General features: G+C 39.5%; 3 protein-coding genes across 3 annotated transcripts; 1 reads left to right on the top strand and 2 right to left on the bottom strand.

The window, feature by feature from the left end:
• Positions 1–5202: 5202 nt before the first annotated feature.
• Positions 5203–7210, bottom strand: LOC147857111 (uncharacterized). The gene is made up of 2 exons (XM_087328128.1): positions 7184–7210; positions 5203–5778 (listed from the first exon to the last, which is right to left on the bottom strand). The coding sequence occupies exons 1-2, from the start codon at positions 7208–7210 to the stop codon at positions 5203–5205; spliced, it is 603 nt and encodes a 200-aa protein (XP_087184254.1).
• A 1404-nt stretch (positions 7211–8614) lies between these two features.
• LOC147857110 (multicopper oxidase LPR1-like) lies at positions 8615–11548 on the top strand. Its single transcript, XM_087328739.1, has 5 exons — positions 8615–8987; positions 9141–9330; positions 9599–9975; positions 10117–11007; positions 11315–11548. Exons 1-5 carry the CDS (start codon positions 8622–8624, stop codon positions 11366–11368), a joined length of 1878 nt encoding a protein of 625 aa, XP_087184865.1. The 5' UTR covers positions 8615–8621; the 3' UTR covers positions 11369–11548.
• A 4096-nt stretch (positions 11549–15644) lies between these two features.
• On the bottom strand, positions 15645–25406 carry LOC147857109 (DNA primase). Its single transcript, XM_087328493.1, has 14 exons — positions 25247–25406; positions 23975–24067; positions 23715–23892; positions 23469–23621; positions 23290–23341; positions 22058–22232; positions 20954–21036; positions 17810–18022; positions 17206–17283; positions 16940–17096; positions 16729–16836; positions 16552–16617; positions 16181–16482; positions 15645–15776 (listed from the first exon to the last, which is right to left on the bottom strand). Exons 1-14 carry the CDS (start codon positions 25389–25391, stop codon positions 15696–15698), a joined length of 1884 nt encoding a protein of 627 aa, XP_087184619.1. The 5' UTR covers positions 25392–25406; the 3' UTR covers positions 15645–15695.
• Between the last annotated feature and the right edge of the window lie 1938 nt (positions 25407–27344).

The following is a 27344-nucleotide window of genomic DNA, read 5'->3' as shown; positions in this document are numbered from 1 at the left end:
GCCGAATTACAAATTTTCCAAGCAAATGCAGAAAATCGAGAAAAGGAGGGCCGCGGTTTTTACAAAATGGACGAGAATAGCATTCAGATGCTTCGAGAAGACCTCACCACAAAATTCCACGCCCTAGCACTGATGCATACCACATCGATTGGGACCCTCCTTGAGGAATTCACCAATGATCAACTCCTACTCGCCATTGACATGGATAAATACGAACGCGAGCAACTCCGGGCCGAGACAGACTCGGTGGCCCAAACGCAAAGAAAAGAGGAAGCTTCCCACGAAAGCATGCCCGAGCAAGGGGCAACACGGGGAGCCGAGGAGCAGAGAAATGAGGATCCGATACGGCAACAGGAGCACGAGCACGAGGATTCGGATCATCGGCATGCCGACCAAGAGGAGGCATCTCACGAACCAGCCCAGCAGACCACTATGAAGGACGAAATAAGAGAGGCACAAGACATGCCCACAGAGCTAGATCACCGGGCCGAACTCACGGCCGAAGTCATTGACAAAACCGATGACTCGAAATAGTCGGCAAGCATTTTGCCCATTTTGGAGGAGTGATGTATATTAGAATTTTTCGAATTTTTGGACCATCGAGTTTTATCGATTTTTTTTGTGGGTTCAACGCGCAAGGCACTATCCCATGAGCATGCCAGGTGTTACCCAGTGGGACAAGTGTGAAAACACATCAGAAGGAGCCAAGCACTAACAACCAAATAAGGAAGCCGAATATCAAGGAAGGTGCATGTGGAAAGCACCGAGCAGAAGGAAAGCTATATATATCAAGGAGCTGCGAACACGGGAGAGGGGGAATCAGAGAAGACTAAGCCTAGGAGTAGACTAGTAGAGAGTAAGTGAGTGTCTTTCCGATTATACGCGGAACTTGTATCTGTACTTGTATGCTACATGTAATCGAATATACATATATGCTTGTGGGTAACTTCGTGTCTGTCACATCTCGATACATATATCTATATAACATTCAGTGTGTTAGTCTCACTCTCTGTAAACGATCCGACCAACGATCGATAGTACATCGTGACCCTGAGTCTCTTATGCACCACGATTCCTTGACCCGATTACTCGGGGGAGTAATTGAAGGTGTTCTCCAGGAGGGAGTAACATGATTGATGTCTCTAATTTTGCTATGATATCATGTAAGAAATCAAGCAATAACATAAGAGGTAGAAAGAAGATGAGAGAGAGAGAGAGAGAGAGAGAGAGAGAGAGAGAGAGAGAGAGAGAGAGAGAGAGAGAGAGAGAGAGAAGAAAGAAAGAAAGAAAGAAAGATATATTAACGTCTTCTAAGGCCAAATTTGGCCCATGAGACAAATAGGTTACAACAAAAGATGAGTGTTTATCCAATCATCAAAACTAAAAATAAAAGAAAATAGCTTAAGCTAAGAAAGTTCTAGTAGTGTACAAAACTTTGCACCAAGCCTAATCTCATTTCCACCCAAGTCTCTCAAAAAGAAGTGGGAGGTCAAAAGTTTTTGGTGTGGGTGTGACCCATGGTCCCGATGCATAGAGTGCCCTAGCCATGGCTTCTAGGCGGTGTAGTTCACGTTCCCTTATTTTCTTTATTGCTTCTACATCTCGTCGAGTTGCTTTGAAACCCGGCATCCGAGGGCGTTTGGTTCTTCTTTGATTTTCTGCTTCATCAAGGAGAAGTCCGAGTGGTACAGGTGTGTCGACATTCATTGTCTCCCCCTGTTCCTGAAAAACTTCATTTGTTATATGTTGGTAAACATTAGCAACATTATTATCAACGTTTTGTAATTTGTTCTCTCTGTGGTGTTTCAATTCTAAGATGTATCTACCTAATTTCTTTATATCTAGTGTATCTAATAGTTTAGGGAGGGTGGGAGAGGAACCAAGTATGTCTTGGTATTTTGCCCTTATCTCGGCATAGGTGGGGCATTTGCATGTAAAATGGTACTCATCCTCTATCTCTATGTGGCATAACCTACATATCCTTTCCTCCCTAGGGACTCCATTAGTACGTCCATTCTCAATCTCAAGTTGGTGAGATGATATTCTAAGTTGACCAATGGCAACCCTTAGTGCATGTGGTAAGAATACATCTAGATATTTTGGGCGCGTGATAAAACCTAACTCAGAGAAGTGCATAAAGTGTTCTTTATAGTACGACATTTTAGATGGGAGTGGCTCTAGTGGGGTGATCCATTTATACCGGGTATAAATTTGCCATATTTCTTGGCGTATTACTTTATTACGGTCCTCATGAGAGAGTAAAGTGTTATCATTCGTGTGGTCGTACTTAAGGGGGGGGAGGTTAGTAATGTCTAGACCGTTGGCAAGAAGCCAACTCACCATCATGCCATACCATGAGCTAGTATAGCCGGACTCATACAATGCTCGAGAAGCCTTAAAGGCTTGGTGGGATATTCTATCAAGTGGTTGGTTATGTATCCTGTGTATAAAGACTACCAGTTGAAAAAGTGCTTCTACTAACATAGGGGGTAGAGTGAACTCAGCCCTAATAATGTCATGTGGGACCGACGATTTGCTTCGGAGTTGGCGTGATAACATCATCACCAATGGTCTCTCTAATTGCGTCCACATGAAAGATGGTAGTCCTGGGGCCCAGACCGCTGATGCATACATGAGAGAGGGAGTCACTAATAAGTCAAAGAGCCACCCTTTAGTTCGTGGCTCTTGGAAGTATGCTTGGTGGCATCGTCTCTCGAGGAGTGAGAGGGATGCATGTCCTCTTGTAAGTCTATCCTTCGCTGCTTGTGTCATCGAAAATTTACCTGAGCGGGCACTGAAAGTGACTCCGAGATAGACATATGATCCAACCACCTCAACTGGGCTATGGGAGATAGTTAGGTGACACTTAGCCCTAACTTGGGCCGACGTGTGGAAGATAAGGACTTTAGTTTTCCCTAGATTCACTACCAATCCTCGTTGTGTGCAAAAGTCATCTAAGGCATTAAGGTGCCTTTGTAGGTCGTGTTCGGATTCAGAGAGCAAAACTATGTCATCTGCATAGAGCAAGATACGCACCTGCGTATCTCCAAGGACTACTCCATTGCCTCCCTTACGAGCAATAAAATCTGTGATCTCATCAATGTAGATCCCAAAAAGAGTCGGAGATAAGGGGCAACCTTGTTTTACACCAATAGTGCTAGTGAAACTATCGGATATGCCGCCTGGGCATCGAACACACCCGGACACTTGTTCATATAGTGCGTAGATGGCCCAAACCATGTCATCTGGTATCCTCAAGCTCTTAAGCCTATCAAACAACCGCTCTCTAGGGACCGTGTCAAAGGCTTTGCGGAAGTCCACAAAACAACAATATAGTTTCTTCTTGCGAGCCTTAGTCTGGTCAATTAAGCATCTAAGTGTGAAGATATGGTCAATAGTGGAGAAGGCTCGTCTAAAGCCGGCCTGTTCAGGTGCACGAAGATTTAAGGTCTCCATATATTCGCTAAGCTCTGCCTCCATTACTGCACCATATAATTTAGCAAGGGTATGACCTATCATAATGGTCCTATAAGTATTTGGGTCCATGGGGTCCCCCCCCTTATGTATGGGGGCCACTGTGTTCATGGTCCATTGTGATGGAAAACCCTCTGCAAGGGCACGATTGAAGATTAGAGTTAGTAAGGGAGCTAGGCACTCTCTCGCGTATATGATGTGTTCTGCTCGCAACCCTGTGTGGTCCATGGACTTCCTATGTTGTAATTTCTTTATGACCTTCGTGACCCTAGAGGTCGTGAAGAGTGTCCCCACAGTAGGTCGGGGTGTGGAAGGCATTGGAATGGGTGGTTGGTTTGGGATGTGGTAAAGTCTCTCTGTATAAGTGTGCCAAGTTTCGGGATCTTCGATGGGTGTTTGTGGTCTTGATTCCCGTAATCTCTTCCATGCAGTGGCACAATCGTTACTCATGAGCATGTGGTAGAGTTCCCAATATTGGGATGCCTCCCATGCTCGTCTCTTACGACGTGTCATCTTGCGCATTTCTTTACGAGCTTGTACTGAGGTAATACTACCACTGAGTTGCGATATTGTAAGTTGTCGATGTAAGCACCTACAATCCTCATCATACCATCTATTTTGTGGCATAGATCCTACTTTACCTTGATTGGAGTGTTTCGTGTATGGGAAGCTGCTAACCGCTGCAGAATGAAGGATGTGTGTGAGTTTCGTATTAAGGCTCTCTAAAGGTAGGGAGGGATCAAGGGAGGAGAGATGGGCTTGAACATGTCGAGCATATATGTCAGAGAGCTCATGTGTGAAATGTATTGTGATGTCATGGCGTGGTTGACTAGAGTTGGTGACGTTAGAGATATCGCATTTTATCTCGAAGTATAAGAAACTATGGTCCGCGCCAATAGGACATGGGGTCACTCGGAAGGAGTTAATCATGTGGGTGGCTTCAGGGCGTCCTATTAGATAATCGATTGTGCTTTCCCCTCCTCCATGTGGGAAACATGTGAGCTCTTCCGAACCTGGCCACTTGGCTAAACCATTATATATGACCATCTGGTGCCGACTACCGAGTTCGAGCAAATGATGGCCAAAGCTCGTGGCGTCTGCACCTTGATCCTTTGATTTACGTGTGGTGTCTATGTCTGAAGGATCGACATTTACCATTTCTAGGTTTCTATTCATTTGAAATATTGTGCATTGTCGGGATTGGGTTCTCGCATTAAAGTCTCCTACAAGGAATACTTCGCCTTGGGAAGAATATCGGATTATGTCATCCGATAGAGGTTCATATGGGGAAGGCCCATGTGGCACTCCGTCATCAACTGATCTCGCCTCGCCAGCCAGATTATAACGAGAGCCTTTTGGGGGGAAGTAACAAATGGCGAAAATTACTGCCTTGTCCTTGCTTGTGGAGACTTTCACCCACATAAAACGAGCTTCTGGGTCAGTGCTCAGTATTTCTATCCTATTATGTAGCTCCCTCCGAAACAATATTGCGACACCTCCAGATCCCCTGGTAGTGCATCGACGTGAGGTTTGTCTAAAAGCCGACTCCCAACGAAATCCTTCGACTCGTGGGAGTCCCCTATTTGGGCTTTGGTGTGTTTCTACTAGGCAAACTATATCTGATTCCTTTAATATCCCCTCTAGGCGGCCGGGGTGTGTCCAGAGTGCGCCGTTACAATTCCATAAGGTCATCCTAAGTGTGTTTTCTGTCACATGGGCCACACGCCGTCAATTAGTAGTGCGATCATTTATGATCACTCGCCCATCTCGATAAAAGGCGCGATGCCCGTCTTTGCGAGCTTGCATAACCTTTGGCATACAACTCTTGCGATGCTCAATTTGCATCTTGGTGAGGTCTTCATCGAGATAGATAGGGTCCCCACCCAATCCTCGAAGAATTGGTCTCTTCTTAAAGAAAGTGATTCTAGAGTCTAAGTCTTTAAATTGAAGAACTAAGGCTCTCTTCCTAGTTGTGTCGCGTCCGGCCCTCCAAGCTTTGGTAATAGGTAGGGTCGTTGTGTACCCTAACATTTTCCCGAGTGTTTGTGCATCCTCGTCCGGGGATGCACCTTCCTTGAGCCCAGTGACACGCACATTTAGGCGTCGGGCCTGACGCATTTTCTCCTCTTCGAGGGTGGTATTAACAATATTTTCATCCTTTATTTCTTTTTTAATGTTTCTTTTAACGACATCTACCCAACCCGTTTTTGCTAATTCTATGTTATTTTTAACCTCCTCTTTAACTTTTTTGATCTCATCTTTTATATCCTCTATGGAGGATATTTCACCGTCCTCTCGGGATACCTTGATGTCATTAAGTTGTTGTTTGAGGTTTGTGTTTTCCTCTTTAAGTTTTTCTATTTCGGCCTTGAGGGTGTCTTTTTCCTCTCTATCTTTTTTCTTGTGGGTTTCGGCGTCTTTCACCCATTTTTTCATATCCGTCTCTATTTTTGTTAAACGGTTAAACATATCCAAAAAGTCCTCCTTACTTATAGCCTCGTCTTGTGTATCCTTGTGTTCCTTTCGTTTAGACATTGTAGTGTCAATAAGAAAAGAAAAGAAAAAGGATAAAATAAATGGGTTCGAGACTTAGCCGAGTTTGTGTTATGTCGTAGTCACATTGGCATTTCGCACACGACGAGCACGCTAAAAAGAACAAGGATGCGCCGCCAAGAGAAGAAACGTGACACTCGGCAACCTCAAGAAACAAGGTGGAGAAGAGCACGGCAACGGCAACGGCGACTACAACGGATGATGACGAACTGCAGTAGGTCGTCCAGCACGCCGACGGCAGCAGACGGCGACGGACGTCAGCAGACGGCGACGGACGGCAGCAGACGGCAGCAGACGGCGACGGACGTCAGCAGACGGCAGCAAACGGCGACGGACGTCAGCAGACGGCAGCAGACGGCGACGGACGTCAGAGGCGGCAGCGCGGCAACAGACGACAGCAGCGCACGATGGGGGGGGACTGCAACTCGGTAGCAGGCGGCGACAGACGTCGCAGACGACAGCGACGACAGCGTGGCGCACGACCGTTGCTGCTGGCGCACGACCGTTGCAGAGAGAGAGAGGGTTTAGGGTTTAGGGTTTAGGGTTTAGGGTTTAGGGTAACAACAGTCGTGGCCAACCCATGATTACTTATGCGATCCAATTCATGCATAGTGATTACAATGTGTAATGTGTGTATATATTAAGAGAGAGGGTAATTGCAAAACGTTTTTATAAAAGAGGGGTAATGTGTTGTGTATATATAAGAGACAGGGTAGATACAAAACACGATTTTATAAAAGAGGGGTATTTTAGGAATAATTATTTCTTACTTTATTTATCAAAATATCTTTTATTTTTTCTTCTAATATTATTCTTTATTTTATATTCTAAGAGGAGGGGTATTTTAGGAATAATTATTTCTTACTTTATTTATCAAAATATCTTTTATTTTTCTCCTAATATTATTCTTTATTTTATATTCTAAGAGGTTCAAGCTTGAGCCAAGCCTTTGCCAATTCCTAGTACTTAACAAGGCATATTATCATTTGAATTCTCTCAAACTTTCAGGGAATGATTGGAGTATGATGGTATGCCCAAGCAATCAAATTCATCCAATTATGTATATACATATGATCATATTCGGTAACAACAGTCGTGGCCAACCCATGATTAATTATGCGATCCAATTCATGCATATAATTGTTACTGCACAAACCGATCCACCTGGAATGAGCTTCACCATTGTTGATCTTAATTGCTAGAAGATGTGCTCGGATCGGACATTTGTTTTTGTGGGTGGGTGGGTGGGGGGGGCTATAAATATACAGCACTTGTCGCCTACCTATGTTTTGGGTGATATGAATCAACGAGCCGATCTTTCATCTCTGATTCCTCTGCAGAATCTGTGCAAGCAACAGACAGTGGGTTTGGATTGATTGTGGGTGTTTAGATTGTCCCATATCACTGATTGCTTCCATAGCTCAATCCGATTTGATTTGTTGATTCCCTTTTAAATGGTTTGTAGGGTGCCATGAAGGCTGGCCCAGTGTGATTGTGGATCAGAAGATTCTCTGACAGATCATCCTTCTTCTTAATAATTGTTTTTTGGTCAATGTGTTTGATTCAGAATTGGGATTGTTTATCTCAATCCATACATATATTTCAGAGATATATATAACAACAACATTCCATAATTCCTTTTTAATCGAATGCCTTGTATTAGGTCTTCGCCCTATAATTGGGGTTTCATCTAAAATCAGTTCCTTCCACCATTTCATCGAAATTGGTGATCATCGTCAACCTTTAATTTCTCGGTGATGGAATGAATGCTCGCCTACAATCTTCTGCCCAATCCAATCCAATCCAATCCATCGCCTTGCTGGAACTTTGTGGGCGTAAAAAGCTATATGTATGGGCATCCTCCAATTTAAAGGACTCATTTTATGTTTCTGCAGAATCAAGCCGCTGAATTGTTACCCAATGCATCCTGCAACGACTCCGTTGGGTTTTTTTGTCTTTTCTTTTCTTTTCTTTTCAGTACTGATGCTTCTGAAGAAGAGCTATGGTCTTTCTTTGTGATTTTCTTTCTAAAGTTCTTATTTTGCACGTCGATCTATCATCATCAACATGCCATGCCTGGCGTAACATAGATTTGGTGAAATGGTGGTGCAGCAGAAGCTCTTCTGGATGGATGGATGGATGGATGGATGGATGGATGGGTTGGAGGGTGGGTGGGTCACGTGCATGTGTGTGGGGGCTGTGTGGCCGCACGTGCTTGAAATACATGCGCACGTGACGCTAATATTACCAGGATGAGGACACAGAGAGAGAGAGAGAGAGAGAGAGAGCATCAGAAATTAGAATTAGGCTGTGCAAAAGACCAACACACAAAAAGAAAAGACCAAAAAAACTTTGTCAGAGAGAGAGACAGACAGACAGACCTTTCTGGTTTAAATTTAGAAGAAGCCTCTCTTCTCTTTCTCTGTCTTGTCTTGTGTTGTGTGTGTATTTAAGAACTTCGTTTCTTTCATTTCCAGGAGCAAATCTCTGCTGTCAGCCCCCTTCCCTTTTATTCACTTCTTGTGTGTTTTTTGCGTTCTGCTCTTTCTCCAAGAGACCACACCACCACCACCATCACCATATCCATCATCATCATGTATATGTATATGTATATGTATATATATATGCTGCAGGTGGTGCTACCTCTCATCGATCCTCTACGGCCCCACATTTTTCTTCTGGCCAGGAAGAGGCATTGCATATGCATCCTAATCATGGCTATCTTGCTTTCTTCTATGATGATGCCCCCCCACCCATCACTCGCTGCTGCTACTCCTGATGATGATGCCAAGGGCGGAGCAACTGAAGCTACCCTCTTGCAGGATGCCATGGCTCTCGACATGTTCGTTGACGAGCTCCCCAGGATGCCCATTCTCCATGGCTTCTGCACAGAAACGAGCCATGGACATGTTCACCTGCTACCCAACAACCTCACCATTGGCATGTATCTCAAACAATGGGTATGTATGTATGTATGTATGTGCCTATGTCTTTATTCATTGTCTCTAAACCTAAATAGATATTGTTAATTCCCCCTTTTCTTCTTCATTAGTAATTCCCATAGCATAGCATACTAAAAAGAAGAAGAACTTGGCATGGGATATGGATGGCAGAAATTCCATAGAGATCTTCCGCCATCTCAGGTGTTTGCGTATGGCGAGTCAGAGGAGCAGGCAACAGTGCCAGGCCCGACGATCGTGGCAATGCATGGCGTGAAGACATATGTGAGGTGGGAAAATCACCTGCCAAACCATCACATCTTTGATGCTGACGACACGATCGGCGGTCCCAGCCTTAAGAAAGGTACATAACAATTCATGATTGCTTTCCTCACATATTATTTAATGACCCGAAGCCGAAACCTATTGATTGAGATACCCTGTATCCCTTGGTGAAAAATGGTCTTTTATCACCTCAACTGTCAACAACTTATGGGTGCACATATTCGAATCTATGTTTTAACACTATAGATAATCCAAAGATACAATAAAACCCACCAGTAAAGAGTGACACTCTTGTTTTTTGACCCACCTTCTTTGTTGTGCTTTGTGGTCCTTTCTTCGTTACCCAGGTATTCCTACTGTTGTGCACTTGCATGGTGGCATGAGCGAACCGAAGAGTGATGGCAATGCACTCGCATGGTTCACCCATGGTTTCGAGGAGAAAGGGCCAAAGTGGACGAACGAGGTCTATGAGTATACAAATGTCAAGGAGACAAGTAACTTGTGGTATCATGACCATGCTGATGCTTTCACACGCTTGAACTTGTTAGCCGGCATGGTGGGTGCTTATAAGATTATTAACCCGATCCTTGAACATGATATTTGGAAGCTTCCTCACGAGAGATTCGATATCGAACTTGTCATTATGGATCGGAGCTTTACAAAGAACGGACAAATCTATATCAACTCTACCGGTGACAATCCAGATATACATCCCGAATGGCAGGTAGAAGTTTGTCGTTATGGCAATGAATGCTTTTAAAGATCAGGAAAATGACTATGAGTGCATGTTAGTTTTTACTCCATTGCTGTTTTCTTCTAGTGAACTTTCTCTCTTTTTTGGCTGAATGTGTGCATTTATTTTCAGCCAGAGTATTTTGGAGATGTTGTATTGGTAAATGGAAAGGCATGGCCATACCTGAAGGTGCAGAGAAGAAAATACAGATTCAGGATTATCAATGCTAGCAATGCGAGGTTCTACCGGTTGGCATTCGACAACGGTATGCATTTTACCCAAATCGGAGCCGATAGTTTCTATTTTGAGAAACCCATTCATCTAAAAAAGGTGTTGGTGGCACCATCAGAAATTATAGATGTGGTTGTAGATTTCTCCACATCTAAATCCAGGCATATCATTATGACAAATGATGCTGTATATCCGTTCCCCGATGGGGACCCCGTGAACGATAGGAACGGAAAAGTGATGAAATTTGTGGTTGGTAGGCGGTGGGCTTTTTTTCATGACAAATCTCGAATCCCCGATAAACTTGTCGAAGTCCAGAAGCTAAGCATGAACAATTCGGTCACAACTCGGAACATAACCTTATACGAATTTGATTCATCTTCGAATGGTGAGCCGACACATCTCTTGATAAATTTCAAGAAATTTACCGATACCGTCACCGAGAAGCCAAAGATTGGAACGACTGAAGTGTGGAGAATCATCAACCTCACCCCAGACAACCACCCTTTCCATGTGCACCTTGCTGGATTCCAAGTAGTGTACCAGCAAAGGCTTAAAGATGTGGATAAGTTGAGTGCATGTGTATTGAAGAACCGAGGTGTAGAGGATTGCGAATTGGAGAGCTATTTGTATGGACCTCTAAAACCACCCCATCCTAATGAGGCTGGTTGGAAGAATGTTTTCAAGATGAAGCCTTCTTATGTGACCACGATAATTCTACGATTCGCACTTCCGAGTGGTCAGCCATTTCCCTTTGATCCCACAGGAGAGCCCGGTTATACTTACCATTGCCATGTGAGTCCCCATCTCTCTTTTTCTCTTTATAAATTTTGGTTCTATGATGTTAGAGGAAGTTCAATGGAAAATGCCTTTCTTTGCCTCTTTCTTTTTGCTCACTTTGACGAGACAAGTCTAATGTAAAGACAATACCTTCTTGAAGTAAGGTGTTTTTGTGCTAGATTCAACATGGGTGTTCCTAGAAAACAACAATGGAAAATAAAACATCCATGTTGATCTATCCTTGATTTATTTACTCCAACTCTAAATTCTAGTCTTTGCAATGATTGAACCTAATATTTTTCGTCGTTTGTGGATAATGCAGATTCTTGATCACGAAGACAACGCTATGATGCGACCTTATGAGATGACTCTTTAGAATGCTGTCCAGTGTTTGTTTCCTTTCAGAGATTCTTGGCTGAGATTGGACATTCACGACGAATAAACATATTATTTTGTTTTTCTTTCATACTTCCCACATTATCACTGTAAATGAAGAAAGAAAAGTACCTCTCTTGAATAAGAATTATGAGTGTTCATCTGAAACAATTTCCCATTTTAGATGTCAACTTTTGGCTTCCACATAATATATGTTTGGAGTCGATGTTCTGCCTACAAACGATGCAAATGTGAATCCATCAAAGTTTTCTACTTCTGATTGCAAAAGTATGTTCTTTGTTTCATAATATTGTCACATAGTTTCAATCGAAAAAGATCTAAAATGCATAGATTTTGACAATCCCAGCTTTAATATCATATTTCCCTTACTCCATTACATCATTCAAATCTATGAATATGCATGTGGTTGTCGAAAAGGCATTGTCTTTCCAAAAGAATATGCTACCATTTCAAATGTTACCATTGTACATATGCACTTGGGTTGTGGTGTTGTACTACCGTCACACTACCATTCCTAAACAGGGATATTGCAATTTATGTATTGTACGTATATATAATGTTGGAATCATGGTGGTAGAAAGGAAAAAAATACTGTTGTCGTTCAAAAACATACATGTATGTATTTATATATATCTTGGACAATGGTGAAACTCATTCATCGAGGACAACTTCGTGACATTGTATTCGATGTAATGGTTTTGGTTGCAAGAGTTGCAAAGAATTTCTATTTGTATGTTTGAAGCTGCCATATTGAAGAGAACTCCCCTTTGCATGTGCATTGGAAAGAGTAACCAACATTGCATACACATGCCATACCCTCGAGATTCATATCATATTTAATGCCATATCATATCATATTTAATGAGAGAGAACTTAACAAATGGGAGAAGTTATTAAAGAGAAGGAACAAATAGTAGAACTGTGTACCGATGTCTAATAATTCTACTAAGTAAATGCTTAGAAATGTATATAGACCATGTAGTCGAAATGGTTGTTGACTATGTACAAGTGTATTGAAGTGAAATCGTTGTCGGCCACAACCATTTCTACGTGTGCGGAATAATAGTCAATCTAATGGAAAGGAAAAACAGAATACAGAAACTGAGAATGACACAGATTTTAACGTGGAAACCCGAACTGGGAAAAAACCACGTGGAGTCCACAAACTCCGAAACAGAACACTATGAGAGAAAGGAATACAATCAGAGATCTCAGAGGCAACGACCTCGAGATCCTGCTTCGCCAACAGGCGGCTATGGAGCTCACACGCTTCCACTCACACTCGTTCACTCTCACAGTTACGGAGGCAACAACCTCATCAACAGTAATTTTACAATAATGCACACCTCTAATATGATTGCCCTAAGTACTTATATACTAATGTACCCTTTCGACTATTTACAAACTTAGCCTTCCGTGTTGGCTATCTCCACGATTTCCGGTTTCGGCCTCAGCCAACAAATAAACATGTCGTAGGTCTATGTTGATCATTTTGCTTTTACATGCCGATGTATTTATCTATTTGTGTTAGGGTGTTAGATGAAGACCAACCCAAGTTTTTAAGTTGATCCAAATAGAAAATGTAGAAATGGTTACATGGATGCTCATGGTTCAAGAAGACTATAAAACCGCATCTAAATCGGATTAAAGAAGGGAGTTTTAAAAAGTAGTGTTCCATTCAATCATGACCACGATGTTACTTGAGGATCTACTGTTTATCTCACTATTGTGTTGTAGGTTGATTTACTCGAATAGGCCATTCATTAGAAATTCCGATTCTCCCCACTCAAGAAAATAAAGCTACACCACCTATTTGCATGTTTTTTGGGCCTCTAGGCAAAAGTCTATCTTGCAACAAGAAAAATAGCATGAAACAAATCTCAAATTTGTTTTTGTAGAGCAACTTTGGAGGCTTGTTGAAGTATCTTGAGTGACAAACAATTGAAATGGCTATAGAGATACCTATTTTACGCTAGATATAACTTTGGAATACCCTCAAGTTTTCTAGTGTTTCTACAAATACCACTTTTGCAATTTCCCCAAATGACCGCATCAAACTTATCTAGTTCTGTTACAAGCACATATAATTAGTTGAGAGGGGATCGAAATAGGGAAAAAATTAAAATCATTTGGGGGCATAAAGGAACACTCAAAATTATTTGATTGTAGAAAATGATTATTCTTGCTACAATCGTATAGGATTGGAGATCAATTTCCAAACTATGAGAGATAAGGAATGTGTTTTTATACATGCAATCCTAAATTCGGAATTGAAAGACTTAAAGACTTACCACAGTAACTCTCATTTATTTCAAGTTATATGAATATGTCCTAGTGTGGATCCTCCACTTCAATTTGGAACCTGACCTCATTACTCTATAAATATTGTTTTGCATGCACCAACATGCCTTCTCCCCTTAGTTCTTATTAGCATGGTTGTTCATGTTACCCTGGAAAATTGTATTTCTTCTAAACCTGTAGCTTATGATGGAAAATACTCACTCTTTCCTTTCCACTTTTGTAAAAGGCCTTCAAGACATTTTACTATTATAAATTATGTGGACTTTTCTAGCATTTTGTTTGTAGCTAACAAATGTGCCTTGTCTATTTCAATATTTTGCATATCACAAATATGACATAACCATATCATGTAGTATCTTCTCTTTACCCAATGCCACCATCCCTTATGTGCTAATAGGTGGCACATAGATAGCCTTTTCATACTTTTCTTGTTCTGTTTTGCTTTTCATGTCCAAAAAAAAAGCAACACTAAAGATTGAAGGGTTATTAACACTAGCCCATATTGAAAAGAGTTAATGAAATACCAAATCCTAGAGCACTAAAACCCTAGTTGTGTGGTGAATCAAAAGATATTGACAAAGTAGAATTGAGATTAGAAGTTTAAAAGAAGCCATGCCACCATTTCCAACATTCATTTAGAGTCAATGGTCGTATTTCTCTTTTGATTGGATGAGATAAACATGCTAATAGACCATAAAGCTCAATAGTACAAGGTACAAGATAAAAAGAAGTGAGGCTACTCATATTGATAATAGAACATTTAAATTTTAGCGGAAGCATAGGTCAAAACCTACCATACAAAAATGCCCCAATTGAGGATACAATAATTAATAAATAGATAAATGCACTCAATAAAGCATCTAAGATGGAGCTACTTACACCATAGAGAAGTTCCAAAGAGGGCATCGCCCTGTGTTACTCCAAAGGCTTTAGTCTCATTTGTCAATGAGCCCATGTCAAATAAGGTTTTTCCTCTAATATAAGATCAATGGGAAAGTAGATTGTATTCTACTACCAACCATAAAGCTTTGTCACATGCTTTATGCATACATTCAGTAGCCGTAGCTTTTATAGATCCCTTAACTATATCTAGAATTTCAATAATTTAGTTATTGTGGTGTTTACAAGTCAACCGACCAAATCATCCATGTATTAACATTTACATTTAGTGATTGACTTTCCTATGCCACTTCGCCAAAACTCCATTAAGCTCTACTTTATTGTATTCATCTCACTATGCTAGCAATACTTCATTTCTCACCCCAAGTGCATTTTTGTTTATAGGAAGTGCTAATTATAAAGTTAGAGCACCATGTAACTCCACTTTTGATATTTTACCCAGAACAAGCAGTTCCCCATTTCTAGGCTCTTCGTCTAGAGTGTGGCTCCCATGTTTTAACATTCATCACTATAGGGAAAGTTCTGTGAACATAACAGTTAAGAACTGATATAGTGCCAAGATGCCATTTACTTCAATGTTGATACAAATACATGTCAGCTGCTGCAACTGAGTTTTGACCATTCTACTCTCACTTTATAGAATTTGATGATCAGTTGCTAGTTTTTAAAGCCACTATGAATCTACAAGTTGACACCAAGGTTCATATATATGATCCAAGTGCTCCATTTGGAAAAATGTCCTCAAACAAGATTAAATGATGTGTACTATGACCCCTAATTAAAGTACTGAATTGTCATATTGAATTCAAGAATGAACACAACATATTGTAACTTTATCAAAATGTCAGCCTTGTTTACATGATTGATTATATGTACATAATTATACGCTTCAGTGTCAAGCTTTTTTTCTCAAAAAACAGGATTAAAGTTGATCTTATATGCACCAGATAATATTAGTTTACTCTTAAATATGATATCAATGAAAAGTAATCTCCACTATGTCAATGAATCTTATACTGTACGAGACAGAGAGAATAATATCATCATATATAGTCTCTAATAAAAACAAGAGGATTTTATATCTTTACAACATATTTCTATTTTGATCAAATCCCTTGGCGCTCGAGCTCCTTCCCAACAATATCCCACCAATCGTCATCGGTTGGTGTACATTCGGCAAGTATGGGCTGGAAATGTAGCATCAATTAAGGGGGAAAAAGTTGACATTAAATTAAATCTCTTTTTAAAATTTAGTATCATTATTAACATCACTACTACTAGCTAATGAGATAATGTTTTGGGTGATGTTAAGTGAGTAAGCATTTTTGTGTTACCTGGTCTTTTAGTGAACCTTTTTGCATCATAATGCCATCTTTTCTACCTTTTTTTTATATTTTCCACCATAATCAGGAACATCAATCAAAAATGTAGATCGTCCTTTGTTGTTTTGCCACTATGGCTTTGCATTAACGTGAACATCCTCTCAAACATTTAGAAAAAAGTCACCAAAAATCACCAGGTAACAAAAAAACGCAGATCCTCCAGAAGCAGAAGCCCCACCAAAATAAAAAAGTTCCCCTTAACTACTGACCTCTTCCTCAAAGTCTCTCGTTTTCTTTTCCAAGTTCTCTAAGCGGTTGACTGCCTCCTCCCACCAAGCATCTTCTTCTTCGTCATCCCATTTACTTCCATTATGGAATACCCCAACAGAGTTCTCTGATTCTTGACTTTTAATAGAAAGACAAGAGAATATCTGAGATGAGTGAGTTTCATGCCTTTGATGTGTTGAGAATAAGTCAGCACTCTCATGTAAAAATGGCTCATGAGCAACAGAGAGGGGGAAATCTGGTGGAATAGTATGGCGTGGAATGGGCCTCAACGGAGACTTATAACCTGTACAAGATTACAAGAAGATTGAAAACATTTTGCAAAGTTATTCATTTATTTAAATGGATCATATACCTTGGCAATCCGGGTCATGACACTTTTGGTAATATCCTGCTGTTCGAAAATCCACAATATACATAACTAAATTTCAATAAGAAAAAAATATGAAGAGAGTTAAGATCCAACCTGAGGCAGAAAATGATGAAGACATGGGTGAAATACAGAAAGTAAAAAGGAAATAAGAATATATACCATGGTTACTTTTATGCTGTCTACCAATGTTCTCACAATACCGATTCCCAATAATATTATAAACAACAACACCATACTCTGAGAACCAGTACCAGCTCCTTATCTTCCCTGGAAAGAAAGAACAGAACTTTCACTCCTAACTACTATATTCAATTTCCAATGCAAGTGAAGATCCAGTGACACACATACAAGCACATCTTTGAGGATCAACCTGGAATGCCTTCAATACAAGCAATAGATTCAATGAATATGTCAACATCAGGAAATGGCGACCTCCCAGAAATACAAAACTCTGCATTCTTGGTCGTCCTGATTAGATAATGTGAATCGGCAGCAGAGCATGCCAATGACCCACCATAGCTGTTCATCTTTAGAAGTTCAGATAATAAACGCTCATCAGCACCATCCATCTAAATATAGACTAAGACTTGTCACCAAAACCATCTTATCTTGTTCTTTAGTGTAAACTTGAATTACCTCCCCAAATGTTAGAAGCCTCTCACATTCCGATCCAACATGGCAAATCAGAGAATCTTCAAAAACCTCACGATCAGTCTGGCCAAAAGAAACCAGAGGAATTGATTTACTCCAAACATACAGTATCAAGTTTGTTGTCATGGCATCCTCTTTTCTTTCTAGTGCAATGAGCGGAGGCAATCTCAACCTTGTTTATGTAGGATACCATAAAAAGCTTCTTAATACAAATGGTGTTAAAAAGTTGAGAGGATTTACGAGAAGCATATGTATTATTGCCAATAAATCAAGGGAATGTTTCCATGATATTTAGATTTCACTTTGATTATATACTATACATTATGATTCTCATTCAATGCCATTAAGCACACAGTACCACAAGTGCTCAATGTTATGTAATTTAAGTATTACATATTCTATGATACTCGAGGTAGACCTTGAAAAATCAAAATATTTTACCAAAATATGGTTTTCTTCCTCCATTGAGTACAACCTCTTTATTTCCACTTTCCATCAATTGTAGTGTGCTTAATACATCATCTGAGACATCATAGTAAAGGTTAAATGCCTCGTTGTCTGAGTGATAATTGCAGGGAAGTATTCTTACCATTTCTTTACAATGGAATCTGCCAGTTGGTAAAAGTCGTGATGACTTGCCAGCCTTGGAGGAGAACGGGAGACGAAAACTTCGATTTCTTGAATAAACAGCCTGGTCAATAAAAAGCTGTGAGCAGCAGTCTCCTCGTGATTGTCCTTTCAAAACATACATATCATTAAGACACTCATCAGTATTGCGATGCTTCTCTATCCGCCTGCATATCTGGATTATAGGAATAAAATAAACAACAATTCAGCTATTATTATCAAGTAACAAACCAGTCAGATAGCTACCATAAACAACAAAACAAGATTACAGAGATATTAAGTAGCCATGGTCATCTATCAAGTAATCTTTTTAGCTATACGTGAGCAAAGATATTACATGAGATATTAACCTACAATCATGATATCTGACAACATTGTGTAGTCCACAAACTCCTGGGTCATACCTGTGTTCCAAATTTAAATTCCTCACGGAAGTTTTATCAATTAGATAATTAATTTCAAGTATCATAACTATCTTTAGGGGACTAATCTCCATCAGAGCAATCAACCAGAAGAGGCTGGTTTCTAAGGGATATGCCCAAAAAGAGGGCATTGATTTCCGAGAGTTTTTCTTTCCTGTGGTTAAGCTGACTACACTACATGCCTTGTTTGTGCTCACAGCCCCCTTGGATATGGAGTTATTCCAAATGGATGTTAAAACAGACTTTTTGCATGGTGATTTAGACAAGAGTTGAACATGACAGCCAGAAGGATATGCCATTCCTGGAAAACAGCATCTGGTATGCAAGCTGAGAAGGAGCTTATATGGGCTGAACAGTCCCCAAACAACGGTATAAGAGGTTTGATGCATTTATGCTCAAACATGGGTTCAAAAGAAGCCATGCATACCACTATTTGTACACTAAAAAGGATGAAGATGGCAGCCCAATTATTCTAGTACTGTAGTAGATGATGTGCTGCTAGCAGGGAAGAAAATGAGTACTCTGATGCTCTAAAACAGCAGCTGAACTCTGCATTCTCGATGAAAGACCTTGGGGAAGCTCAGCATATACTTGGTATGTGAATAAAAAGGGATAAGCAGCAGTATACTTTGCCATAATCCCAAGAAAAGTATATTGAAAAAGTGCTGGACAGATATCATGTGGCTGATGCTAAGCCTCTTGGATGGCCATTGCAGCCACATGTTAAGCTTTCCTAAGATGATTGCCCCAAGATGACGATGCAGCCAATTACATGAAGAACGTTCATATGCATCAGCTTTTGGTTCACTTATGTATGCTACGGTTGCCACTTAGCCAGACATTGTTCATACAGTTGGAGTTGTTAGCAGGTTCATGGCTAATCTGGTAGAGCTCATTGGGAAGCAATAAAATCTAGCTTGAGATATTTGAGAGGAACAAAAGGTAAATGCCTGTGTTATGGAAAGGATCCATTAGAGTTAAACGGATTTTGTGATTCAGATATGGCAGTGATATGGATACACACAAATCCACAAGTGGCTAGGTATAGACCATTGTAGGTGGAGCTATTTCATGGTGCTCTAGACTTCAGCAGCTTTCAAAGAAACCATTTGGATAACCCACGTGTGCAATGAGTTTGGAATGCCTAAAAAGTGTTGGGAATATGGGAGTATTGGACACGCACACAAAAAAATTTAACATGGAAAACCCTAATGGCAAAAACCACGGGAGCCCACAGACTCCAAAACAACTTCACTATGAGTGGATTTACAACAGATTCTTCCTTAACAAGCTAGGGTTATTACAACACTCAGATTCGGCTATAACCGAAACACAGCCTTCGTCTATATGTAGAGGGATGACCAAAATAAAGAGAGGTAACAGAGAAAACAGATAACATCCAAGTTTGATGTGCAGAGTCATCGACTTACAAGGTCGGATTCACAGGCTGACTTCTTCTCCAAGCTCAGCCTGCACACCCTCTCGTCCACAATGGTCTTCTCACTTGTCTCTCCAAAAACTGTTCACAACTATTCTCTCTATCTCCCTTACCATTCTACTATTTGACCTCGCTATATTTATACTCATATACATACATCATTATTTACAAATATAACCCAGAATAGGTACATTTAGGCTATTTACAAATATCGCGGGTATTAGCCAAGTCAGCTATCGTCGATTTTCGGCCTCAGCCGAATAGGCAATCAATCAATTCGGCTTATAACTCTGGTCGGCGCCTAGTCGGCTTCCATTCGTCAGCTGAACAGTTGACTCACATATATGTATATATATCCGACTCCTAGTGCATACATATCCGACTCCTGGTTGATCAACTCTTAGTCGACCAGCTCCCAGCCGATCAGACTCTTTCCCCTTCAGGAGGTACATCTTTCCACAACAAAAACACACCTGTCCTTGGATGTGATAGTAGAGTGCCACATGTTTGGCAAAGAATGCAATGTTTCATGCTCGCACAAAGCATATTGATATGAGATACCACTCCATCAAAGAGGTGCTAGAGGATGGCCTAATCACTTTGATCAAAGTGTCTACCCAAGGCAAAACATCAGCTATGCATACAGATGGTGGGAGTTAGCTTAAAGGAGCCTCCTTAGTCCTTTAAGTGGGAGGTTGTTGGGGATAAAAGCCCCAAGGGCTCTCCTTTTTTAGTGTATTTTGACCTTCCATGTGAAAGTTCTCTTGGAGAGCTTTCTAGACATACTTAATACTATATTGTTGGCTCCAATTTGACAGGTTATAGGCATTTACATTTTTTTTTATAACTTTTGGTCATTGGCCATATGTGAACATGCCAAAATGACTGAAAAGCCACTTATTAATAAGAATTGGTTACAAACTTCTCGTAATGAAATAGGGATTTTTAGCCGTTACGGTTTCCTCTCTATTTTTCTGCACAATTTTTCTACTTTTTCTCTCCTCACACAGCAGCCCACTCCCTTAGTGTTTTGGATCTAACCACGCAATCACATCATCTCTCTTTCAGAATATACATATATCACTTATGATAAACATAATTTATGGCAGCTTACAGAATACTAACAAACCCACAAGTCTATTCCCTAGGGTTTAGGATTCAGATATTATTAGGCACACAGCACAAATTTTCTATAATTAAATAAAGCAAAATTAAAGATGAGTACAATTTGGTATTAATTCCTCACCTCTGAAACAAATGCACCGACATGAGAATTGCTCTTGAATGCAACCTTTGGTATTCGGATAATAATATGCCTTGAAAATTTTCCTGTGCTCTCACAATAAAACACAATGAAACTATATTTTTAATAGAAGACCTATGACAAAAACTGATCCAAAACTATGTACAATGTATTTCAGAAAATAACTGCACAGCATGAGCTCAGGGTAGCCAGTAACTGTTGCTCTTTCATACATGACATAACGTTGACTGTATCATAGTTGTAGACCATTATAGAATGAAAAAAAACACAATCTTTTTGCTCTTATAGTTCCATAAGTTATGGGAAAGGAATCACATTACCTGGCTTTGATATCTATAAACAATAGTATATGCACTAGAGTAAGGCAATATTGTAAACATGCCAAAGATGAAGATAGAAAACCTGGAATTCACATTCCCTTTTTTCAAGAGATTATCATGTAGAGGAAGAAAATACTCCTTTCTAACACTTCATTGAATGTTCACATTTTCTGTTATGTGATCATATTTGCTTTGTAAGAATTTACTTCTGGCTCGGACACCCACAGTAGACATACCAGGATTTTCCTGGGATGGTGAATCTCCAACATAGAAGATCAGAAAACTATGTGGAGTATACAAGCATATCGAAAATAAAATAAACTGGATATTGCAAATAGTCAATTTGCATGCTTTAGACTCACATGAAAAAAAATGAATAAACAGTCATTGAAACCGTCATGCTTTATTCATTGAAAGTAAATTGAAAAAAATGAACAAACTGTCAATTTTAAAAGGCATGTAGCCATTATGGACACGACTTGCAAACTACAATGATGTAACATGAACAGTTAATTCTAAGTGAAGTATGGAATCCAGATGTTATAGACTTCATAATGTAGCTTCAAAATTTTGATTCTATTGTCTTAAACTATTATTAAAAACAACGATTTATCCATGTAAACTATCGTCAGAAATTCACTAATCTGAACATATATAACTAAAGCAAGTAAAGTTTAATTCAAAATGAAATATGGAATCCATAATTCCTGCTAGAAGCAGATCCTCAAAAAGTTGAACTCTTAGCAGGAAAATATTTCATCTTTACCTGTGGTTGTTGAATCAAGCTCCATAGTCCATGATTGATTGTACTCTAAAGAATATACCTCATGCAAAGCTTCTGCAACTTTCAATAATAAAGTATCAACAAGAACACTTCCATCCAGTCCATGATTTGCCAAACGATCGAATTCAAGATCAAAATAAAGATGGCATGGAGAACCCTGCAAAAAGTACAGAGAAGCATCTATGTCAAAGTGTCCATATCATGCGCACACTTATCCAATTTACAAATTACTAAGACAAGAGATAAGCAAGAGATAAGCAATGTGATTACACTACACATGAATTGCACGATTAGCATGAGCATTCTAGAAGTTTTGGTGTATTCAAAACACTCTGCAAATTACAATCCACGTTTACATTCTCACGAACCCCTAATTTTCCTCCCAAATCTCTCATACTTTTGTTCTAGATTCTCTGGTTGACCCACGTGGACCACCCCAAAAACTCTCCCACAATGGTATTGAACAATGACTAGACATGATTAAGCAGTATCAATTATTGTTTGACACGACATTGTTGTGGAGGATTGATCTTCTCAACTCTATACCATCATATACAGTAACAATACTAGTATATATCTAAAAAGAATGAAGATAGTAAAAAAATATAAAATGGAAGCAATGCACTTGTGTGTCATGTTTATGTCCTAGTGCGCCACTGCCTTAAATACATTCTCATCTTACACGAAGATCAGAATAACTCCTTGTATGCAGGTAATTAGATTAATACCTTGGCTTTCCTGCTATCAGTCTATTGTATAAAAGCTAAATGAAAGTACAACCACAACAATTAGAGTTTTGTTTGATTGGGACTTACTGGCACAAGGATGCCAATGGTATAAATTTTGAGGCTTAAAAACTATAACTTGAGTCTACATGAAAAGCAAAGCCCACATAACTGCAATATTGCTACATTTGCCAATTTCCTCTTATTTACGAGACTATATATATGTGTAGTTTTAATCATCACATAACGGCCATATTTGTAATTTTAATCATTCCGTAAGGCTATATCTTGTAATTATAATCATTCCCTCTTTAGATATGGGAGAATTTAGAGGGTTATAGCTTGTTTTCCATTTTTCTACAACAATATTTGGAATTGCCCAACTTTTATTTTGAAGGCAATAATAAATACACACTTATATAAAATTTTGGCTCATGAAGTGGGGTACCACAAATTCACATCCCATGCTAAGCTATAAATAATCCTCACCTCTGTGATTATCTCATAGTGATGTCGATACTCTGGTGGCACTGTTTCATACCTGCAAATTTTACTCATATCAACTTAATAACATCATTATGAACCTAGTCATTTACTTGCATCTGCACATATTGAAATTGTTCTCAAGAACATAAAGCCCAATATGGCTTATAAGTCATAATCCATGCCTGAACCAGAATTCTTTATAAGTTGTAGCTAAAAATCGCCGTTGCCCCGTAAAGTGGTCTTGGTAAGTGAATATAGCAATATCTTTTCTGCCATGACTTTGCACAAATTGGATAGCTTGGTCCTGTTTAGCAAAAGTGACCCATATCGCTTCTCTGCAAGCAAGAAAAATGACCAAGCATTAAATAGGTTCTAGTTTATGTCATCGGAAATGATGTAATGATAGTAGAATAGTTATCCCAAGAAACCTTGAGAAGGAGTATCCTTCAGCTGCAAGATCTCTTCGAATTTCATGCAAAAGGCGTAATACTTGTGGAGGGCGTTTACCACACTTCCCAGCAGGTGAGCCATAAAACACACCTGGACTTATCTCTTTGGTTATGGGTTTACATTTTACACTCTTCACCTCTGGTGTAACAAAACCATCTGCAAAATCTATCATTTATAATCAGACGAACAATTAAGACAAGTCGAATGTAAATGAATAGATTGGATACAGTAAAATCACCTTCAAGTGAAGTAGTAGAAGAAGCTTCATTCCTCAGAGTATCAAGAGTTTTGTTACTTAGAGGGCTTATTGAGCATCGTTTTGAGTAACTACCTACAGGCAGTGATTAAAACGAATATGAGCCAGAAACAGACATGCATAAGAAAATAATGCAATGAACGAAACAAGTATAAAGGAGTATTTAACATGACCTTATATCAAAGTCAATTAACTAATGACAAACATAGCAATAGCAGTTCAGTTATTATCAGAAGTTATTCCAATTTATATGCATGTGTATAACTTCACAAGCACAAACCAAAAGTTTATATGTGCATCAACCAAGAAACCAGAGAGGTGCATTTCATGAACGCAAACTAAGAGTTGAAACTACAAGTTCAACTGAACTGTCAAAACAAAACAGCCAAATGGAATGTCAAAATACAATAAAGTAGAAATGCAAATTTCACCTCTTCAGTGGGTGCTCAGATAGCAGAAGATCAACTGCATAACCTAGATACAGAGATCGGCCATTCATAAATCTATTATGGGGCCCCAGCACTAAGAACAAACAGCTAGATTTTCTTTCATTGCTTAGAATGAAATTCAGAAACATGGCAGTAGTCATTGATTTGATGCCATGAAACTTTTATCTTCTATGTAAAATCTCTTGATATAGTAGCATGAGAGTATATTTCCTACACATAATTTCTTGACTTAGTACCATGACAACCACCTTTCTTAGAAAATGGCGTGACTATAAAAGCATGAGTGTACGCAGATTTCTATGTAGAAGTTCTTTCCCATAATGGAGCACGTCTTGTGGTATCCCGTAATTGGAATAGATCGAATGCAAAGTGTCATCCGATCAACCAAATAAATAGATAGATTCTGACAAAGTAAGAACACTTTCTCAAAACCAACCTTCAGCATACCCTTCTACGGTTGAAAATTTTGTTTACTTCCATACAAGATGTACTTGATATAACGAAAAGATTTATAGAAATATTTGATTTAACAGAATGTAAAATCTACCACATTGATGGGATATACTTTTTTACTATCTCTCAAAACAACCCAAGAAAATAAATGAATCTCATAAGCTACTAAGCTTGCAAACCTATCTCAAAATAAAATAGAAAAAGTTCATTTCAAACTTTCTAAAACTTACAATATAGTGGGAGGTCTTTATCTGAAGGTGAAAAATCTCATAGAAACTCGTTCTCAAAAGGCCTATGCCTGAAGAGATGATATAAATGTAGATTAAAATGGGAACTGCAGAGGATTTCTTACGTGAGAGAGAGGTAGGAGAGATGCCTTTGTGGAAGCAAGAGAGTAAGCGATGGACGTCCTTGTCCTTGTCCTTGTCCTTCTCCTTCTCACTACTGCTGATGCTGCTGCTGCTGTAGTTATTATTGGGGCAATCGCCACTCCTCATGCTTCCATCTCTTTCTGCTGCGCTGGGCTCGGCTCCTTCGTTTCTCTGTCTGCTCTCTCTTTCTTCCAGTAAAGAAAACACTCTCAAGCATACCTCTTACCAATCCATTCCATTATTCCATTACATTACATTGGAATGGTGTGGACGTTGATTTCTCTTATGTTATGTATTAGATACATACATACTACATACATAGTCTGTAGAGTCTTTATTTCCTGTTCATGCCCTGCCTCCCCTGTTCCGTTCCTCCTTTGCTTCTTCCTCTGTGTGTGTGTGTTTTTTTTTTTTTTTGAGCCAAGGTTTAAATGAGGTTTCTCCATATACATATGTAATTTCATGCATCTAGTCGCCCACCACGCACACACACCCCCCAATAACAGAGGGCATCGTCAAACACATTGCTTGCTGATCTCTTGTTATCATTGGCTTTCAAGCAATGTTTTATGGAAAGAAAAAAAAAACACATAAAGCTGTTTGCAAAGATTTGTTTTCATATTTGATAGCAACCTGCCACACCTGATATATATATATATATATATATATATATATTGACAATATTTTTAGGGGACAATGATATGAAATATATATATATATGTATATAGCCCATGTATATTAAAGACCGGAGTAATGTTGATTATATCATGTGGTTTTTAATATCAAAACTATACCCCCAATGAAACACAAGAAAAGACTAAGTTATGCTTGCCTTAAACCAAAGAACTTAAAAAAAGAGGAAACTTAGTGTTGGGCTAAAAGTCCCACTCTGCCCATATATGTAGCCTAGTGTGAACACGTCCTCAAAGTTGGGGCTCAATTACCCTAACTATGAGAATGAGGAAGCAAATCTTTTAAAGAGAGTTCATGGGATTTATGATGAGATAGTATTCTTGAGCTGTAACTGCATTTCCTCTGTATAATTGTTGTCTTCATCTCTCTACATATAATGTCTGAGTATTTTGAACAGTGCACCATATTCTCTATTGTGTTTTGATTTGCCTACATATTCAAAGATCCTATTTTGCTATTCCGCATTAGCCGGCACATCAACCCACAATACTCAGTTAAGACATATACAGTGTCTTGCAAACTGGTATTAGAGCAACTTTGGAATTCAGCAACAACAACACAAGGAGTAGGAAAATCGTCTAAAGGAAAGGACAAGGTCAAGCACTCACTTCCACAAGAATGATGGCCTTGACATCCAACACCGGTTACAAGATCAAAACATTTGATAGCAAAATTTTTGCCCTCTAAAAGGAGATGATGTAGGATGTATTGATCATCCAGCATCAAATCAAGGCAATTTGGCCTCAATGACAACATATGAATGGCGATCTCCGGATGAAATTGCAAGTTCAACCATTCGAATGCAGTTGACTGAAAGTATAACCAATGAGACATCGACATACACCCTATGGGAGAAGTTGCAAGCGATATATGAAAAGAAATCATCCTCGTCCAAACTCATATTGATTCGGCAATTGGGGGGCAATTGTTCAATATGAAGATGAAAGAGACGGAGTTGACGATTTCTCGCATCAACACCTTTAGCTGGGTGTTGGCTGAACTCTCCTTATAAGGGCTGAACTTTGAGGAAGAAATCAAAGCCTTTACACTTCTCTTGAGCTTTCTAGCAAGCTGGGAGGTCTTTTGTACAACCATCACCAATAACATGTAGAAGTTAACACTAGACAATTTGGGACGATATTGTCGGAAGACATCAATTGAAGATCATTGGAACTCTCCATTGACAATGTTGCTGAAGCCCATTTTCGACCAATACAACTCAGAGAACCGGCATAAGTCCAAGCCAGTTGAGGAGGAGAAACAATCATCCACGGTCGAAATCACAAAATGGCAAGCCGAATGCGTACTACACACTGTAGAAAGGCGACCACAACATTACCGATTGTTGGTTGATCAACAAAATGGGAAATGGGCAGAAATTCGATC

This window comes from Azolla caroliniana, unplaced genomic scaffold (assembly GCF_043228905.1).
Source record: "Azolla caroliniana isolate FFs.n. ecotype wild unplaced genomic scaffold, voAzoCaro1.0.p SCAF_12, whole genome shotgun sequence".
Classification (NCBI taxonomy): domain Eukaryota; kingdom Viridiplantae; phylum Streptophyta; class Polypodiopsida; order Salviniales; family Salviniaceae; genus Azolla; species Azolla caroliniana.
Note: the sequence above shows the minus strand (reverse complement) of the source record. Positions and strands in the feature narration are given on the sequence as shown.

Excerpts from the sequence above, each read along its gene's own strand:
- LOC147857111 (XM_087328128.1), bottom strand. The coding sequence starts at position 7,210 with ATGGTGAAGCTCATTCCAGGTGGATCG. Across the intron at positions 5,779-7,183 it reads AGCTCATTCCAGGTGGATCG|GTATCCCGAGAGGACGGTGA; the intron begins GTTTGTGCAGTA and ends AATGACATCAAG.
- LOC147857109 (XM_087328493.1), bottom strand. The coding sequence starts at position 25,391 with ATGAGGAGTGGCGATTGCCCCAATAATAACTACAGCAGCAGCAGCATC. Across the intron at positions 17,284-17,809 it reads GATTCCATTGTAAAGAAATG|ACTGATCGTGAGGTTTTTGA; the intron begins GTAAGAATACTT and ends TCTTTTGGCCAG. Across the intron at positions 17,097-17,205 it reads GGCTTCTAACATTTGGGGAG|ATGAACAGCTATGGTGGGTC; the intron begins GTAATTCAAGTT and ends GAACTTCTAAAG.
- LOC147857110 (XM_087328739.1), top strand. The coding sequence starts at position 8,622 with ATGTATATGTATATGTATATGTATATATATATGCTGCAGGTGGTGCTA. Across the intron at positions 8,988-9,140 it reads GCATGTATCTCAAACAATGG|AAATTCCATAGAGATCTTCC; the intron begins GTATGTATGTAT and ends TATGGATGGCAG. Across the intron at positions 9,331-9,598 it reads CGGTCCCAGCCTTAAGAAAG|GTATTCCTACTGTTGTGCAC; the intron begins GTACATAACAAT and ends TTCGTTACCCAG.